The 18505-nt window shown below is 34.9% G+C and overlaps 1 protein-coding gene across 14 annotated transcripts in view; it reads right to left on the bottom strand.

The window, feature by feature from the left end:
* Nucleotides 1-18505, bottom strand: part of PHF14 (PHD finger protein 14) — a 203732-nt gene that overhangs the window by 136378 nt on the left and 48849 nt on the right. For all 14 annotated transcript variants that reach the window (XR_006335056.1, XR_006335055.1, XM_043873421.1 and 11 more), the window contains exons 8-14: nt 11230-11376; nt 10163-10433; nt 9759-9865; nt 8519-8614; nt 6602-6705; nt 4520-4651; nt 1087-1255 (exon numbers count right to left, since the gene is read on the bottom strand). Coding sequence is in view for 12 of the 14 variants with exons in the window: in XM_043873421.1 (XP_043729356.1) it covers nt 1087-1255; nt 4520-4651; nt 6602-6705; nt 8519-8614; nt 9759-9865; nt 10163-10433; nt 11230-11376 (1026 nt within the window). In the remaining 2 variants the exon portion in view is untranslated. The remainder of the gene's footprint in view (nt 1-1086; nt 1256-4519; nt 4652-6601; nt 6706-8518; nt 8615-9758; nt 9866-10162; nt 10434-11229; nt 11377-18505) is intronic.

The raw sequence follows: 18505 nt of genomic DNA, 5'->3' as shown, positions 1-18505 counted from the left end.
GAGAAGACTCTTGAGAGTCCCTTGGACTGCAAGGAGATCCAACCAGTCCATCCCAAAGGAGACAGTCCTGGGTGTTCATTGGTAGGACTCATGCTGAAGCTGAAACTCCAATACTTTGGCCACCTGATGCGAAGAGCTGACTCATTGGAAAAGACCCTGATGCTGGGAAAGATTGAGGGCAGGAGGAGAAGGGGACGACAGAGGATGAAATGGTTGGATGGCATCACCGACACAATGGACATGAGTTTCAGTGGACTCCGGGAGTTGGTGATGGACAGGGACACATGGCGTGGTGCGGTTCATGGGGTCGCAAAGAGTCGGACACGACTGAGCGACTAAACTGAATTGAACTGAACTGATAATGATCTATTTTCAATAAAAAATGACATACTGGTGAAAATAAACGAGCTACAATTACACAGATCAGCATTTAAGAATCAAATCAAGGTAAAGTTGGTCAAAGTATCAAATAATGGGGAAAAAACAGTTTGACTCAATTTACACAAAATTCAAACTGTGCAAAATTATGTATTATTTATGAATATACACACACATGATGGTGGTAGTTTAATCACTAAGTCGAATCTGACCCTTGTGATCCCATCGGACTGTAGCCCACCAGGCTCCTCTGTCCATGGGATTTCCCAGGCAAGAATACTGCAGTGGGTTGCCATTTCCTTCTCCAATATACATACATAAATACATATAAAAAATGAAGTGAGTAAAAAACACAAACTTGAGAAAGGAGGTTACCTCTAGACTAAATGGATGGTGAAGTTAAGTCCTGAAGGATTCAAAGGTGACTTCATTGGTTTTGGTAATGTTCTATCTTTAAAGTGTGTTTGTGAACACAATGGGTCTTCATTATTATTGTGCTTTGCATTGAATATGTAAACTATACATTCTCATGTGTAACTGGTATGGTATATTTCATAATATAAAACAGTAAACTATTAAGAAAAACCAAAACCAATATATTTCTTTCATTGGCTACTGAGTATATGCTGGCCCTTTGTCTTTCTCACCCTTTAAATTTTGACCTCAGAGTTTTGTCAGGGTTATTATGACTACTAGGGAATAAATTACCGTGTTTCTTATTGGAATCTTCTTGGGTTCTGGAGGCATATCCTGTGGAACAAATTTCACTGGTTCCTTAATCTGCCTCCTTGATCGTTTGGTCCCATCTGGTAAGGTTTCCATGGCCATCTCTGCTTCCATGTCACTGCTCCCTGCCTGGTCACATTCAGAACACTGCCTACATACAGAAAAAAATATTATTTCATACATTCATTTTTACGTTCCAGCATTAGCCATGGTTTCTATAAATACAAAATGCAGGTATATGTTTAGAATATATGAAAATGTACACAGGAACATGTAACCATATGCATATAATGACCATACATAGAGAAAAGCACATACACTCCTTTAAGAGTAACAATAATACATGTAAAATTTCCAAAGCAATTTCATGTATACCTAATAAGTATCATAAAAACACATGTAATACTGCCACATATTTAAGAGAATGAATGTAAGAGGCCCAGTACTGATTAAAAAGATAGTTTCCCTCAGGAAATCGTGGTTTTTCCTCAAATGACATACACTGTGACAACAGGAAATCCAAGTCATTCATTCATTGACCAACTCTACTTTCACAGCTATAATATCCTTGCATCTTAATTTATGGCAAGCTGTGCTGAATATACCAACCGAGAATCTGTAAAAATTCATACCTCTCACTCATTAGCATGGTAACTTAATATCAAATTAGTATTTATTTTAACAGCCTTAAATTTTGAACTCCAATAACAATTAAATACAAAGTATCATGTGTGGCTAATACAAATGCACTATTTGTAACATGCAAATTAAAATTTAAGGTATTACTTTTAATATCTTAAAATTTCCATTTAAGCAAAAACTTTAACACTAAAAAATTTGACCCATAAAGAGTCAATTACCATTAGTTACCTAAAGAAGTTTATATAACTGTTGTTAAAAACCAAGCACTTATTCTTTGGATTCATAGATTATCATCAAATAAAAATATGTTTAACATACATGCATTTCTGCAATATGGAAACAAGAATGAATGAATCACTGTCAGGATTTTTTTTTTGTTTTTTAAGTGACTTGTTTCCCCTTTTGTTTCTCAGTTTGTAACTATATTCCTTGTCAGGATAGTCTCTAGCGTCTCATGCTCATCACCACCAAAAGTTAATACATTTAGGTGACAAAGAAATTTGCTATAGAGCACTCAGATAAATAAAAATGTTATGCTTTGGAAACCACAAAACACTGAACAACTCAGAAAAATCTAAAAAAATTCTACCTGCTATTTATTCCTATTTCAAGACAACTGCCACACGATACTTGCAGTACATAAAGTCAATACAGATGAAAATACTATTGCAGCTCTTTCAACAATCTGTTAAACACTATAGTCCTCATTTTATAAATAGCCTTTAAAATATAAAAAAGCAACTCTGCTACATTAACTGCTACACAAGATCCTAAGAAATAGGATGTTTAAAGTAATAATAATGAAAATTCAAGTCAGGAATTTATGCCAAAGGACTACCTTCATACTGAAATACTAAGGATTTTTCTCAGTTTGCTATATGTTCTTGATCCTCAGCACTATACACTCCAACTTATGTTAAGGAGGTTTTTTTAATCTTTATTATTAAAGGAAAACAATTTCATTGTATACGTGTGCTGTGTGCTTAGGCACTCAGTCATGTCCAACTCTTTGTGACCCCATGGACAGTAGTCCGCCAGGCTCCTCTGTCTACAGGGATTCTCCAGGCAAGAATACTGGAGTTGGTTGCCATTTCCTTCTCCAATATATATATATAAATACATATAAAAAATGGAGTGAAACCCTTTTTAAAATCTTTATTATTAAAGAAAAACAATGTCATTGTATAATAATGCTAAAACACATCCATGGTTATGACAAAGTTCCCTGGCCCTGGAGACTACCAAACTGGTTTTCAACTTAGAAATGCAAGTAGGATACTTATTAACACTGCTGATATTTTAATACGTGACAGCAGTTTCTCTTAAATTCTGGTTTCAAAAGCACTCACAAATCAAAAGTAATACATTCCACTATATTTGAAAAGTCATACTGTATGACTATCTCCAGGCAAATTGATAAAAGAGCACTATGAAAAAGAAGGGCTTCTCTCAGAGTTCAGTTCATGAAGAATCCACCTGCAATGCAGGATACCCCAGTTCGATTCCTGGGTTGGGAAGATCCACTGGAGAAGGGATAGACTACTCACTCCAGTATTCTTGGGCTTCTCTTGTGGCTCAGCTGGTAAAGAATCCACCTGCAATGCAGGAGACCTGGGTTCAATCCCTGAGTTGGGAAGATCCCCTGGAGAAGGGAAAGGCTACAGACTCCAGTATTCTGGCCTAGAGAATTCCATGGACTGTATAGTCCATGGGGTCGCAAAGAGTCGGACATGACTGAGCGACTTTCACTTCACTTCATGAAAAAGCAATCATGTGAAAATTGTGAAAGAATGTGAGTGTCCTAATAAAATGGACAAACGTAGGTTTATGAAATAAAACAATGAGGTCAGAAAACATGCTTTAATGCATTTGATAAATACCTTTTTGGACACATTACCATTTAAGACTCTGGGGGCTAGTCTTTTCTAAAACTAGAAGTTGTATAAAATTTATATAAAAAGAATAGTCATGTGCCTTCCAAAGCTCCCCATGGCCTATATTCTTCCTATACAGAATCAATCTATTAGAATTTGAACATCTGTCCTTCTCTTGGACTAAAATTAAGGAAAGAATAAAACTTATAAGTATCATAAGCCTTTCTCAAATATCTGCAGTGATTCAACATGCCTAAATTAATGAAAAAATTCAGAAACATAAATCAAATGTTTCTAGATTTACAAAGAATGGTTGAATTTAAATATACAACTAGCATAAATGACAACTACTAGAAGTAAAGCCTTTGGTGACACTAATTTAGAAACAAAATACTAAACTACATTTAAAGCATGAATACAGAAGCAAATTCTTGATAAAAAACAAAAATAAAGAATTTGAAAACATGTTATAATAAAGAGAATTATAAACACACTAGACAGAATTCATGCCTTAAGAAACCATCGCTAAGATATTAAAATAGCCTCAATTAACTTAAAATTGATTTATCAAGAAAAACTGCTACATTTCTATGCATACAATACCATAATAAACATTTATGTCTGAAGTGTTCTTATCACAAAAAAAGATAACTATGTGAGGTGATGAATACGCTAATTAGCTTGATTGTGGCGACTATTTGACAGTGTACACATATATTAAATATACACAACTTTTAAATGCCAATCTGTCAATATTATTGGAAAACATTATAAAATTTTCAATTGAAAATATACTGAAAACTTTATTATGCATCAATATGTTGTAACACTTCATCTTATACTGTTGAAACTAAGAGCAACACCAGTTCTAACATCTAAATGCTCTTCAATTTACTTACCAATAACTGTTTTTGGTCTTTCTTGGCATCCTCGTAAGAGGAGGGTCCAGACATCCAAGATGGTAATGGAGTTTACAGGTATCACACAATAAAAGAAGATGCTGATCATGGTTCTTCTTACAAATGCCACAGCTTTGATAAAGGCAGCAATAAAGGATTAGAATAATATTTATCATAGTGAATAGTTAATTTATGGCATATTTTCAAATTTTCAAAATTTCACTGTGATTTAACTTAATATTTCTTTAACTGAAATCAAATACTTCTTTTATAACACATATCTTTTTATAATGGCAACAATCTAAATAGTTTTGAGAATGTAGAAAAATAGTTTAGATCTAGTATAAATTTAAATTTTGCTAGAGTCAAACTATTCACAGAAGGGCATATGTTAGGTATTTATTCTAACATCATCTTAATCTTAATTATTACTTAGAGCCCATGTAACATCAGACCAAATTTTCTCTAGGAACAAATTATTAAACAAAAATATTTTTCAATTTTCTACCTCTCTAAAACTACAAAAAAGTTACTTTACAAACAAAATTCCGTTTATTTTCTACCATTAACTCTAAATCTTTCAAAGAACCTTCAATATGTAAATAAGCTACATATTAAGTCGTTTTACAGAATCAGACTTTGAGTCTTAAAAATATACCAACTGATATTTATTATAAAGAACTGGAAGTTTTATTATTGTTCCTGTTGTTTTAGAGTTTTGATTGTTCTTAGGAATTCTAACTTTTCTTGTGCAAAAGGTCAACTACTGCTGAGAGCACAAAAACCATGATCTACAAACCCAGGGTGTACTTATTTTAGGAACGTGAAGGGTGAGGAAAAGTTGTTGAGAACCTAAAAAAAGCATACACATACAGAAACAGCAATGATGTTTGAATTTTAAATAACCTTAGGAAAAAAAAATCAAATATACACGTACACAACAAAGACCGATACTTGGTCTCAAAGTCGCTCAGAGTAAAAATGAAAAATTACTAAACTGTATTCTGAAACAAAAATGCGCTGTAGTGATGAAAAGTCAGAAGCATACGTGATAAGCCTGACAGTTTCAAATGACACAATTTTATCTGGAAAAGCTAGACTGTGAAAGTTGCTAAGTCTTCATAAAGTACACTATAGACACTAGTGAGCTTTTCCCACATTTCAAGGAAGTTAACTGCTATTACCTATGGAGAAAGCCTCCAAGCTAGAAGAGAAAATAGTTATTGAGACTGATATTGTTGTTGCTATTTCTAAGAAAGAAAGAGGTTGTGGGGAGAATATGTATAAATTTACATAAGCATATTTACTTGTGTGTGTGAATAGATACATTTGTGGGTATATGGATACACAGAAACATACTAGCAACTTCTAAACTTGTCTCAGTTAGTTTCATCAGCTTCATGAAAAAAAAGTAAAATCCAAACCTACTGGTATGGAAAGAAATCTTAATAACTATATAAAATGCTACAATGGTGAACACTGTAAAATACTGAGCCAAAACAAAAAAAAGAACAAAAATATTTGGGGAAATGAAATTGTTACAACTGAGCACAGAAAAAAAAATGTAGACAGATTCAAATCTAAAACTTATCTTCATTATCCACCACTGCTACTGTACAAAGGCAGTAATTCAAACTATAATATCCAACACTACCTAAAAACACATGTAAACCTCTAAAACTCACTCAAGCAAAATAAAATATAAATGTCCATTTATCCAACACATTGTTTTAACTATTTAAGAAAATAATCATGTACATTACTTAAAAGTCACTTTCCAATTCTCTAAAGAGGAATTTTCCATGGAGCTTGTGCACATATAACCCCAGTTACTTAAAGTATACAAACAGTGATTTATCATTAAAAGAGGAGTGACTCTATTCTATCATTATTCAGTCTGGAAAGTATCTTTGATGACAGTATTAATAAAATGAACTTAAAAAAAAAAAAGAACTTCAAACACATTTGACTTTAAATTCTGATATAAACATAATTCATTCACAAATATGTAAAGCATCTTGCTACTAAAAAGTATTCATTTAAAAATACACTATATTAATCTATCAAAATTTCATTACTTGCCTATAAAGTACTGCAGGAAGAGTAGATGTCTTTTGTGTGCCTCCTTCTTTTTTACTTGGTTTTCTCTCCTTGGGTGCTCGCAAAATTGCCGGTATATTCAACTTCTATTGATTTGAACAAATGCAGTTTATTTTGTTTTCAAAGAAAAAATATAAAGCAACATTTTTCTTTATGCGCCGTTCAAGTCAACTAATATGCTTGGATTGTGAGGGGGAAATCTTTTACAAGCTTTTACACTGGCAAAAAGGACTAAAATGAGTTTTTGTCTCACAGTCACTGCTGTGAGAAGCCTATAATTACATACTTTTCTCAATTTTCTCTGGACCACTAAAACACTGTGAAAATTAAACTTCTACTTTCGTTTTAAAAGTGAAAGACAAGGACAAGAATTCAAGAACTTAAAAAAAAAAAAAGAACACTTGACAAAAAGAATATTGAGGCAGTTTATTTTCTTCAACACCACAGCTACACTGGTGCTCCAAAGGTTAATTAGAAAAATTATCTTATTGGACCAAACTCTTCACAAAGCGAATTAGATTCTCTTTGGGTTTCTACTAATTTGTAGTATACTGGCTTCTTAGACAGCAACCATCTATCAAAGTCATTTCTCAGTGGCCCAGTGGGCCAGCATCAGTTCAACCAACCGGAAAAAAGTGTCCTGCAAGTGGTACAAATGAATTCTACTTCTTCTGTGTACTTTACATTTGCACACAGAAATTCATGTGCTTCTGTTTCAAGTGATTTAATAAATTAAAATTCTCTTTCATAACTTATACTAAATAAATTCTTACAAGACAAACTTGCAAATCAGGCCATAAGATAATACTAGCTTGCCAAATAAACTCATAGGCTTGCATTCAATATTAATTTCACTAAATATAAAATATAAAACACTATAATCTTTCCAAATATTCACCAACAGCCTACCAATAGAAACAAAGGTCAACTGTGCATATGTAACTACTCATTCTCACCTCTTATGTTATTCATTATACCATACGCCACATACACCCTGTTCACAAAAGAAGCATCTTCAAAGCTAGCATGGCACAATACATATCAGTATGTATTACTTTCTAAAATAATGTGTCTACACAAACTATATAATGAATTTGGCTTTTTATAAACCTTTAAAATAAGTACCACAAAAAATATCTGTTCTTTAAAAACGTTCTTTCACAAATAAAACTATTTCCATAGTGAAAAGACCACAGCGAGTCTCCATCATCCTTAAAGAAATAACTGAAATTATTCAAATGAATTATTAATTTAAGAATTAAATACACAGTACTAAAAAAAAGCATTCAAAGAAATCCATTTGGCAATGATTGTTCTTTTCAATACCAAGAACTTTAATAGGCTCAATATGTTCAAGGATAAAGTAATTTCTTTCATAATTAAAATAAAACTAATGAAGGGAAAAACTACACTTTAACATTAAATTTCAAAAACCATTTCTTATAAGTTCAAAACCCATCAACATGAAAATAAATCCAGTTTTCCTTTTACATTTCCCCCATTTAAAAAAAAAAAACTAATTAAAGCACAAGAATAGGACAGAAGAAATGTGGCAAGGAATCTAAAACTGCTATGTAAAGGCAGAAGAATATGGTGGGAGTCACTCATGCTTCAGATCTTGGCTTCATCACAAATGACAGGTCAATCAGTTAAAGCAAATGAAAAAATTTTGCAAACAAGATAGCTGTTAAAACAACCATATTAAGCTACAGGTTCTCAGCAGGCAGCTTGCAAAGCTCTAGATGCATTTCAGGCAGAAACCATCATCCCAGAGGATTAGCTGGCCCTGATTAAACAGAATTCTTCAGTTAGTGAAGTGACAGTTGTATTAGAGATCCAATCTTTGAAATCATACAGAAAGCAAGAAGAGAAGGCGAGAGCAATTGGAAAGAAACTAACCTGCCCTGTGATTCTGCCTAGTAAGGCCCATATTCCTTGTCCTTCACTTCGAAGTTTTCCATTCATGTTTTGTAGTTCTTCTAAAGATTCACAGAGCTATAATGTAAACAATTCAAATTAGTAGACCATTACAATATTCAGTAACATATTTGAAAATATAAATAATTTATCCATGTCCAAAATATCTACATTTCTATTCCATATATATTTAACACATTTAAGTCTCAATACACTGAAAAATGAAAGTCTCCAACTATTTAAGCAGCACCAACAAAAAGTAAGCATTTTATGTTAACATTTTACTAATAATACTTCTTACATATTCTATTATAGTTTACTATATAATTTCACAGACACACTAATTAACCGTTATGAGTGTATCAAGGTGCACTCCTACCATTTTTCCAATGAGAAGAAAATGTTATATATCAATAAGTCAATCCTGGGGACCTCCCTGTGGTCCAGTGGTTAAGAATCCACCTTTCAATGAAGGGGATGCAGATTTGATCTCTGGTTGGGGAATTAAGATCTTACATGCCTCAGGTCAAGTGAGCCTGAGCTCTGCAACTAGAAAAGCCCACAAGCAGCATTACTGAGCCCTTGCACCACAATGACGACCCAGCACAGCCCCCCCAAAAAAAGTCAATCCAGATTTTGCTCATGTTACTTATTACCTCACATTTAGTCACAACTTGCTTTTTTACATTGCTTCATGAACTTCTTTATCTTTAGAATGAAGACGTAGAACAGAAATTTTAATCGGGAGGTTTTTTTTTTAATCGAACGTCAAAACAATTCAAGAAAAAAACAGTAATTCAAAAGTAAGTTTTAAAGTTTTCTGTAACTTAGAAAGATAAGTTCTATAATACAGTGGTTAGGAATAAGGAATAGAGTCAGACTATTGGGCCTCAAACCCCAACTCTATGCCTTGACTACTTTTGTGAACCTGGGCAAATTACTTCACCTGTTTAGGATTCAGTTTATGCTTCTGAAAAAAGGATCAGTAATCATAAGCCACATTATAAAGCTGAAGTGAGAATGAGATGAGTTAATACAAGTAAAAATGCTCAAAACTGTTCCTGACACATAGAAAGTACTCAGTGATGGTAATGAAGATAACGAGGGGTCGGAATTACAGACAAGTCGTAGACACTCCAGAGGAATTTCAAAATGAAACGTAAATAAAAAATCACAAAAGAAATCATCAATAAGATGTAATACATTACGTTGTTTGTTTTACCTTATTATATTCCACATGAAGCTTTTCTTGTTCATTCTCTAATTTATCCTTTATATTCTTTTGTTCAGCCATATTCTCCTGAATTTGAATCATGCGCATATTTCTCTCTAGTTAAATTAAATATCCAATTTTAGTTTAGAAGAAAATAAAAGCTGATATACAAAATACACACAGGAAGAAGCTAGCCATAGAGATGATCACATGGATAAACCTAGACACTTTTAACTCTACTCACAAACACATTAAATTAGCATTTTACAACAATCCACAACTTATTAGGAAAATAAACATACTTGATATATGTAGTAAGACTAGTAAATTTCTAAAAATTGACAGTGTATCAAATATTTCTATCGGCAAATTGTTCTCAATGAAAATGTGCATGCATCAGGGCCTATACTGACCGAAATAATAATTCACAAAATCAGCAGTGAGAGCAGGTTGCTTATGCTTTCTCCTTCCATCCACACTAGAACTTGTATCTGAATTGTCCACTGGGAAGATATCTGTACTGATCCCCATTAGTTCTGCTTTCCGCATAAGTTTGCGAATGGCTGAAGCACTGCTAGTGAGTGGTCTGGGCAATTTTTCCCTCGGAACCCAGGCCTGGGGTCTGGTGGATCGAGCTAGTTCTGCTTTGGCACGATACTGCTGAAGCCGGGCATTGATCCTTGCCTATAAAAGAAACATATACAAATTTTAAAAGATATTAAAATGGAACATACTTCTTATGATTTTTATTTCCACACTTAGCAAGAGTAACGATGATCAGAAGTTCCTCTACTGAGGCAAATTATATCTATCCACAGTCCTTAAGGTATACAGCATAATTTTGGGGTTACGATAAATTAGGTCTACCCCTAGTTAACAACTGCCCTAGCCTATGATTAGTTGTCAAAAACTAGTATGATTAAGCTGAAGTTTCTCTTCTCAACTAGCCTTGTACTAGTCTTCATAAATTTACTTAATTTACACACAAATATATTTCATATGACAGGCAAACTAATCAGTCTTTGCACATATAAATCTTAGAAGAGACTGAAAAAAGATGTGGTCAACATACTGCACTGATAGAATAATTTTCTCTAAGCCACATTCTTTAATGTAGTAGAAACATGTTTTATAAAGACTGTTTTGTTGAGACTAGATGATGAGTAATGTATTCAACCACAAACTATACTCTCCATTTACCTTAATGACAGCCCACTTTCTAGGTAATTTCACAATTACACTAACCAAATTTCACAATTATAAATCACATATCAAAGATGCATGAGATCTTAAATTTCTAACTTCTTTTTTTTTTTGGCCAGGCCGTACAGCTTGTGGGATCTTAGCTCTGTTACCAGGGATCAAACTGGAGCCCTCAGCAGTAAGTGAGCAGAGTCCTAACCACTGAACCACCAGAGAATTCCCTAAAATCTATACCCTTGAAAGAAAAAAAACACGAGTTTTGGAATGAATCTCATACCTGTGCTTCTGGTGATAACTGCTTCTCTCTCTCTTGTAAAGACATTTTACAATAGGATTGCAGAGCCAAGTAGTTTTTTCTCTTCCACTTTCTGTCTAACCTATCTGCATGTTGCTTACAATAAGCAAAAAATGGATCTGCTATATCCTATATAAAAAAACAGAGGGGGGGAAATGAACATTTTTACTCCAAAGGCCCATTTTTAAAAAAGCCATAAGAGATAACATTTCCTTTTTGAAGAATATACCACAGTGCTGGTTATTCCTAAAAATAAATTACAAAATTAAGTTTTATACATAATGATAAAAACCGCTGCTTTAGGAACTTAATCCTGTATACCAAATTCAAATTAACAATTTTTTTTCTTTATACGGCCTTGTGGATTTAAAAATACTGAAATCAAAACTTAGGTATTACATTAAGTTGTTACCTAAAAAAAAAATCACTGTTTAAAACAAATAAGATATTAATAGTAATAGGTAGAAAACCATCATTAAAGTTATGAATACATAGATTAATATTATAAAACAACAATATATCTAGAAAATATAGGACTAGTCAACACAGGTAAGTAGGGCATTTCTAACTCACAAGAAACGCACAGGCAAACTCTACCTGGGGTAAAACTAGATTAAGAAGGCCAGGCCTTATGGGAGGGGAGTTCAGGGGAGAATGAATGGATACACGTATATGCATGGCTGAGTCCCTTCACTGTTTACCAGAAACTATCACAATATTGTTCGTTAATCAGCTATACCCTAATACAAAATAGTTTTAAAAAAAGGCCAGGCCTCATCAACAAAACACTTCAGACATTCTCTTCAGCGCTTTACAAAATTCTAAAACCTCAAACGGAAACAGCTCTCTCACAGTCTTCTTTTATGGTGCCACCTTAACGGGTACATATTCATAAATAATAGGGTACAAAAACATAAAAGGAAATCTACTATCAAAAATAGGAAAAAATTGTAAATATGTAGGCAAAAAAAAAAAAGCATTCTGCAACGTGACTGCCAGCAAAGTAACAAGTAGTTCATTCTTCAGGTCTGTCTCAAAGAGGAAAACAGATAAGCTGCCCATACGGTTTTTACCTAAACTACAGTAAGAGTCTCTTAGTAAAGTGGGGCCTTACAACCCAAAGAGAAATGATGATGCTAACAAAAGAAGAAACAAATGAAAAGTACAAAAAGAAAAATCATCATATAGTAAAACCAAAGTGTCCTTAACATTAAAAACAGCAAAATATATAATGCAATTTTCTAGTATGATATCCACAGATGTTACAATATAGCACTGTGAATATTGTGATTAGAGAATCTGGATAAATAAATAGGTGGACATAAAACCTGGCCCCACCAATTAAAGATTTTTGTGGCTTTAAACAAGTTGCTAATTATCTCTGGGTCTCTGTTAACTCATTAAGAAAACAGATTTAATAATAATTACTTCATATAGGTACAGAAATAAATACAAAAATGTAGACAGGAAATTGGATTCTCTCTCTCTCTCTCTCATTCACACTCACACACAGCTGCTTTCTCACAACGTGCTCTACACATCCTGGCAATAGAAGAGAGTAAGTGGAAATAAAGAATATATTGAACTATAGTCAAAATGATCTCAAGACCCATTCTACTGTCTTAAAGTAGTAGGTAATGTTGAAACTGAGTTATCAGAGATAGGATTCATGCTTGCATAGGTCAGTTAAGCATTAGAACCAAGACTCTGACTTGGTAAAAAGACCATTCACCTCTGGTCAAAAAGATATATGAAAAGGACGAAGTAGCCCAAGTAATTTTTCTTTTGTTTCATGACTTGGGATTGGGGACAATAAATCCTAAGTCTAAGGACCATTAGACCTTAGACCATTAGACCATTAGACCAATAGACCTAAGTCTATTAGGACCAAGGGATTAACCTTGTTTAGAGAATGAAACAGATATACCAAGCAACCACTATCCATTAACATCTACCCTCCCGTTTTTCCCCTTAGTACTAGAATCTTCTGATTTTCTACTGGGTACATGATGACCTTGCTAGAAAATTTCTGCTGAGTATGACCACGTGATAAGTTCCAGCCAATGAAGTTTATGAAATTCTTAACCAGACCTTTGAAAGGAAATGTCCACTCTTTACCTTCTCTTCCTTCCTACCAATGGGGTACAACCCAGGCAAGGTGGTGAAAAACCATCTCTGACCACGTGAGAAAGTACAACAAACTAAAGAAATATGACAGTAAGTCAGAGGTACCTGGTCTCTGGAACCAAACTCCTCTGAACATAAAATCAGTCTGGAATCATAGAAAGAATTTAACATCTTCCTTGTTCAAGTTACTGGCTATTCAGTTTTATTAAACCATTCATAATAGTGTGCTAATTAATAATCTGGTTGACTTGGAATATCCCCTCAACTTGCCTGGAGAAACTTTCAAAATCCTATTCCTAGAAGAAAATGGAAAGGGAAAAAAATTTTCTGAATACCCACCATGTACCAGGCATAGTGCCTGTCTTCATACTATCTCATTTATGTCTTATCACTACCACATGAGGTGAGTTCTATTATTTTAATATCAACTTCATGGATAGAAAACTGAAAACAAGAGAGGTTGAGTTGCTGACCCAAGATCCACTGCTAGTAAGTAAAAGCTGTCTTTTTCAACCATTGTCTGTCATCAGATTTACTTAAGGACATGTCCAAATAGAAATGACAAAAGCTCAACTCTGGAGATTGTGTTTCAGTAGGTCTAAGGCAAAGAGTTCTAAATGTGAATGCCTTGAGAAACAGTTACCAGTAAACATAAATGAGCAAAAGGCTGTAAAGATGCTGGGAAATTATAAGACAAAAATAATGACGGAAGTAGGGGGAAAAGTGGAATGTGGGATAAATGGTGGGGAACTGTGACAAACTGGAATGCCCCGTCAACTCAAGTTATCTTTTTATTGCACTATTCTTATCAAACAAAATGTATCTACAGGTCAAATTTAGCTTGTGGACCTCTGAATTTCATGATTTGTTCTAGAATCTTAAAACCAAAACAATTCTTTCCAAACAAAGCTCCCTGACTAATACTGATTCAGCAGTTCAAAGGATTACAAGCTGAAAGAAACTATTAGGAATCTTGTACACATTGAGAACCAACTGGCACTTGTAAAAACAGAGTATTTTTAAGAAAAGTGGAGAGGCTTTATCGGTATCTGCATAAAACTGTTTATTGAAGTCAGAAAAGTTAAATACTATCATGAGTTAGGAGCATAACATACTTATCTTCTCAGTTACAACATCATCTTTTCCACCTCACCTCAGCCATTTAATTCCTATGACTGTACCTAGATTCTGAACTGTTTCCATAATATAATTCCTCAAGTATTCTCTGAGCATTATCTTTTATCTTTCCTGACCACTTCTTTTCAGACTCAAACAAGTTCTTAATACCTTTCAGGTCTCCAATGTGCAGATTTTTATCCTCTGACTGCCCCAGAGCTCATGCACATGACTGCCGTCTTTACCTGATTATTTCATGGCCCATCAATTAATTACTTGTTTGCAAGATGCAGTCCTCTCTTCACTTGTCCCTCTCTTCCTCATCTAGCTTCACTTGACAAAACCTAAAGCACAGGTAAATCCAACTCATCCCCTATTTTAACCTGCATCAGAGCAGCCAAACACATTCCCAAATAAATTTCCATTCCATTTTTATAGATAATCACTGAATAGCTTCATCTCTAAAACCTTCAGTATCTCCTCTCTATTCTTAACTTGCAGATGATGGCCTTATTTATTTCACTGGAGAGGTTTCGAAGAGAAGAGAAAAGCAATGAAATGAGAACTTTCACAACCTCTGGTCACTGCATACCTCAGCCTATCTGCATGTCTACACATATCCTCTGACTAATCTCCTGTTACCAGGGATAAACTGCCCAATGTTCCTATCTAAGGTTGACCTTCAGTTGCGATTAATTCCACCCCATCTTCCCTCCAGCAATTCTACCTCTTGCACATTTTTTCTCTCTACTGGCATACTAAAAACATCGCAATATCCTTTAAAAATACTTAAAAGACATTCCCTGGGCTCTCATTTGTTGTTCACTTCAAAGTTGCCCTTAAAAGGAAAAATCTAAAGCCCTGCCCATATTAGCTGTCTTCAATTCTGTTCCACTCCTAAGTTTTCAACTACTCTCAACTTCTCTAATAGCTCCTCTCAAGTGAAAACTGACCTTCATTTTGACAAATCCAATGGTCATTTCTCAGTCTTAACCTTATCCCTTTAACACAACTTGTTTACTCTCTTTTTGAAACACTTGCCTTGTTTGTTTTTTTTTTTTTTTTTTAACCTCACTAATGACTCTGTCTCAGTCTCCTTGGTAGATTCCTCCTTATTTTCCCAAATTTCAATGCTGTTGAATGCCGAGGTAGCCCTATGACTGTCATCAGAACTCTTCCCATCTCCTTTTCCTCTTATAGTCTAGGTAATTTCACCTAGTCATCTCACCATAAATACTTTCTATACCCTGACACTCCCAAATCTGTATCTTTAGCCTTGATTGCTCCCCTAAACTTCAGATTCTGATAGTCAACTACTGTCTCCACTTACAAGCCTAATAGGTGTTTTGAACTCAACATGTCCAAAACTGTCCTCAATTTCCTTCTCTCCTGCAATAAATCTGCTCTTCCTGCCGTCTTTTCCACCTCAGTAAACCGTAACTCCACTCTTCTAGAAGCTCCACAGGAGCCTCTTGATGAAAGTGAAAGAGGAAAGTGAAAAAGCTGACTTAAAACTCAACATTTCAAAAACTAAGATCATGGCATCCTGTCTCATCACTTCATGGCAAGTAAATGGGAAAACAATGGAAATAGTGACAGACTTTATGTTCTTGGGCTCCAAAATCACTGCAGATGGTGACTGCAGCCATGAAATTAAAAGACGCTTGCTCCTTAGAAGAAAAGTTACAACAAACCTAGACAGCATATTAAAAAGCAGAGACATTACTTTACTGACAAAGGTCCATCTAGTCAAAGCTATTGTTTTTCCAGTAGTCATGTATGGATGTGAGAGTTGGACTATAAAGAAAGCTGAGTGCCGAAGAATTGATGCTTTTGAACTGTGGTGTTGGTGAAGACTTTTGAGAGTCCCTTGGACAGCAAGGAGATCAAACCAGTCAATCCTAAAGGAAACCAGTCCTGATTATTCATTGGAAGGACTGATGGTGAAGTTGAAGCTCCAATACTTTGGCCACCTGATGCGAAGAACTGACTCACCGGAAAAGACTCTGATGCTGAGAAAGATTGAAAGCAGGAGGAGAAGGGGACGACAGAAGATGAGATGGTTGGATTGTATCACCAACTCTATGGACACGAGTTTGAGCAAGCTCCGGGAGTTGGCGATGGACAGGGAAGCGTGGCATGCTGCATTCTATGGTGTTGCAAAGAGTCACACATGACTGAGCGACGGAGCTAGAAGTTCAGGCTGAAGAGAAATCACCCTTTTCCCCTCTCTTTCTGTTTATTCCATAATCTCTCAATAGAGATCTACAAAATCAGTCATTTCTTATTACCTCTATCCTTAAAACCCTAAACCATTCTATTTGTTCTCCTTACTTTCACCTTCGCTTCTCTATACTCTATACTGAATACAATCATCAGGGTTATCCTTCTAAACATCAGTTGACTCACATGTTCTCTATGCAAATCTGATGGCTTTCCATCTCACTCCGAGTGTAAATTCAAAGTCATTCTCATGTTTTTCCAGGCCCTACATGATGTAGCTCCCTGACACCTCTATGACCTTCCTCTCCTCCTACCAAACACCAGCCCCCACCTCTGTATCAGCCATACCAGTTCTTCTTGGTCCTCAAGAATGTTTCTACCTCAGAGCCTCTATATTCTGTTCCCCCTGCCTGTAATGCTCTCCTCTCAAATAAATGTAAGCTCCCTACCATTTTCCTTACATTTTTTCCACAAAATGTCACTGTCTTAGAGAGCCCAGCTCTGATCTCCCTATATAAAGTAGTACTGTCCTACTTCCCTCACTCCCTACATACTTTATCCTGCTTTGTATTTCTTCATAATACTTATCACAATATAGCAGTAAGTTGAGGATAAACCCTTAAGTCTGGGAGACAGAGAAGTCATTACTCGTTTGTCTCAAAAGTATTGATATTTTCTGGTAAACTTTTTCACTATCTGTCCTCTCCCAACCTGCCACTCAAATGTAAGCTACCTTAAGAACAGTTTATTTTGTTCAACGTTAATCTCTATAGGCTCCACAGCAAAGCCTAATACACAGTAGCTCAATGTATCTGTTGAATAAATAGGCTGAATGAATGACAGTAAAAAGCATTAACCTGTAATCCTTAAATAGTTCAAAGGTAAGAGATAGATAGGCCAAGAAGGTCTACTGAAGTTTCTGATTCTTCTAAGGAATCTTCTTATTTCTGTATTTACAGCACTTCTTGTCCATCATAGGCACCTGTGACATCTTTTAATGTTGTCTTATGAGACTCTAACATTTCACTGTGTTTACTATCTAACCCCATCTACATGACTTAAAGCCATTTTTATACTCCCTGACAAACTCCTCCATCCCCAAACCTAAAGTTTACATATGCACAGGCCCTCAATCACGACTGACTGATGTTAACTGAGTACTATGAAGTTATGTTTGAATATAAATTTCACTGTTCATAAACAAAGTTTAGGTCACCCCTTAACAAAGCAACTCAGTTTTAGAACATGAATTCAATAAGTGATAGTGAACATGACAGTCACGTTCCACAAACGCTTGCTGAGTTATATAATATACAATTCAGCCCTCAACTGTGATGCTTTTGCAAACACTACATGATTAACTGTTTAACATACAGGTTTAGTTTGCTTTTGAAGAAGTCTTGTACTCAAATCTGAAACTCCCAGAAGATGAAGACCAAAGAATAAAAACAATAAATCTAAGCAAGATTTCTTAATTTCTTGAATCTAGTACTTGAAATTTCTAGAACCTTTTACAGATGAACAATTTTAATGCAAATTCAATGCCCAAATGCTGGAGAAGGAAATGGCAACCCACTGCAGTGTTCTTGCCTGAAGAATTCCATAGACAGAGGAGGCTTGTGGCCTTGGTCCATGGGGTCGCAAAGAGTTGGACACGACTGAGCGACTGACACTACACTACCACACTAATGCACAAATGACTAGCGTCTAGGACCAAAAAAGAAAAATTTGACAATGTACATATTTTCTGAACCATAAACAAAACCATATGTATAGCTGTTTAGTACCCTTT

This window comes from Cervus elaphus, chromosome 18 (genome assembly GCF_910594005.1).
Source record: "Cervus elaphus chromosome 18, mCerEla1.1, whole genome shotgun sequence".
NCBI lineage: Eukaryota > Metazoa > Chordata > Mammalia > Artiodactyla > Cervidae > Cervus > Cervus elaphus.
This window is presented reverse-complemented; position numbering and strand designations above follow the sequence as displayed.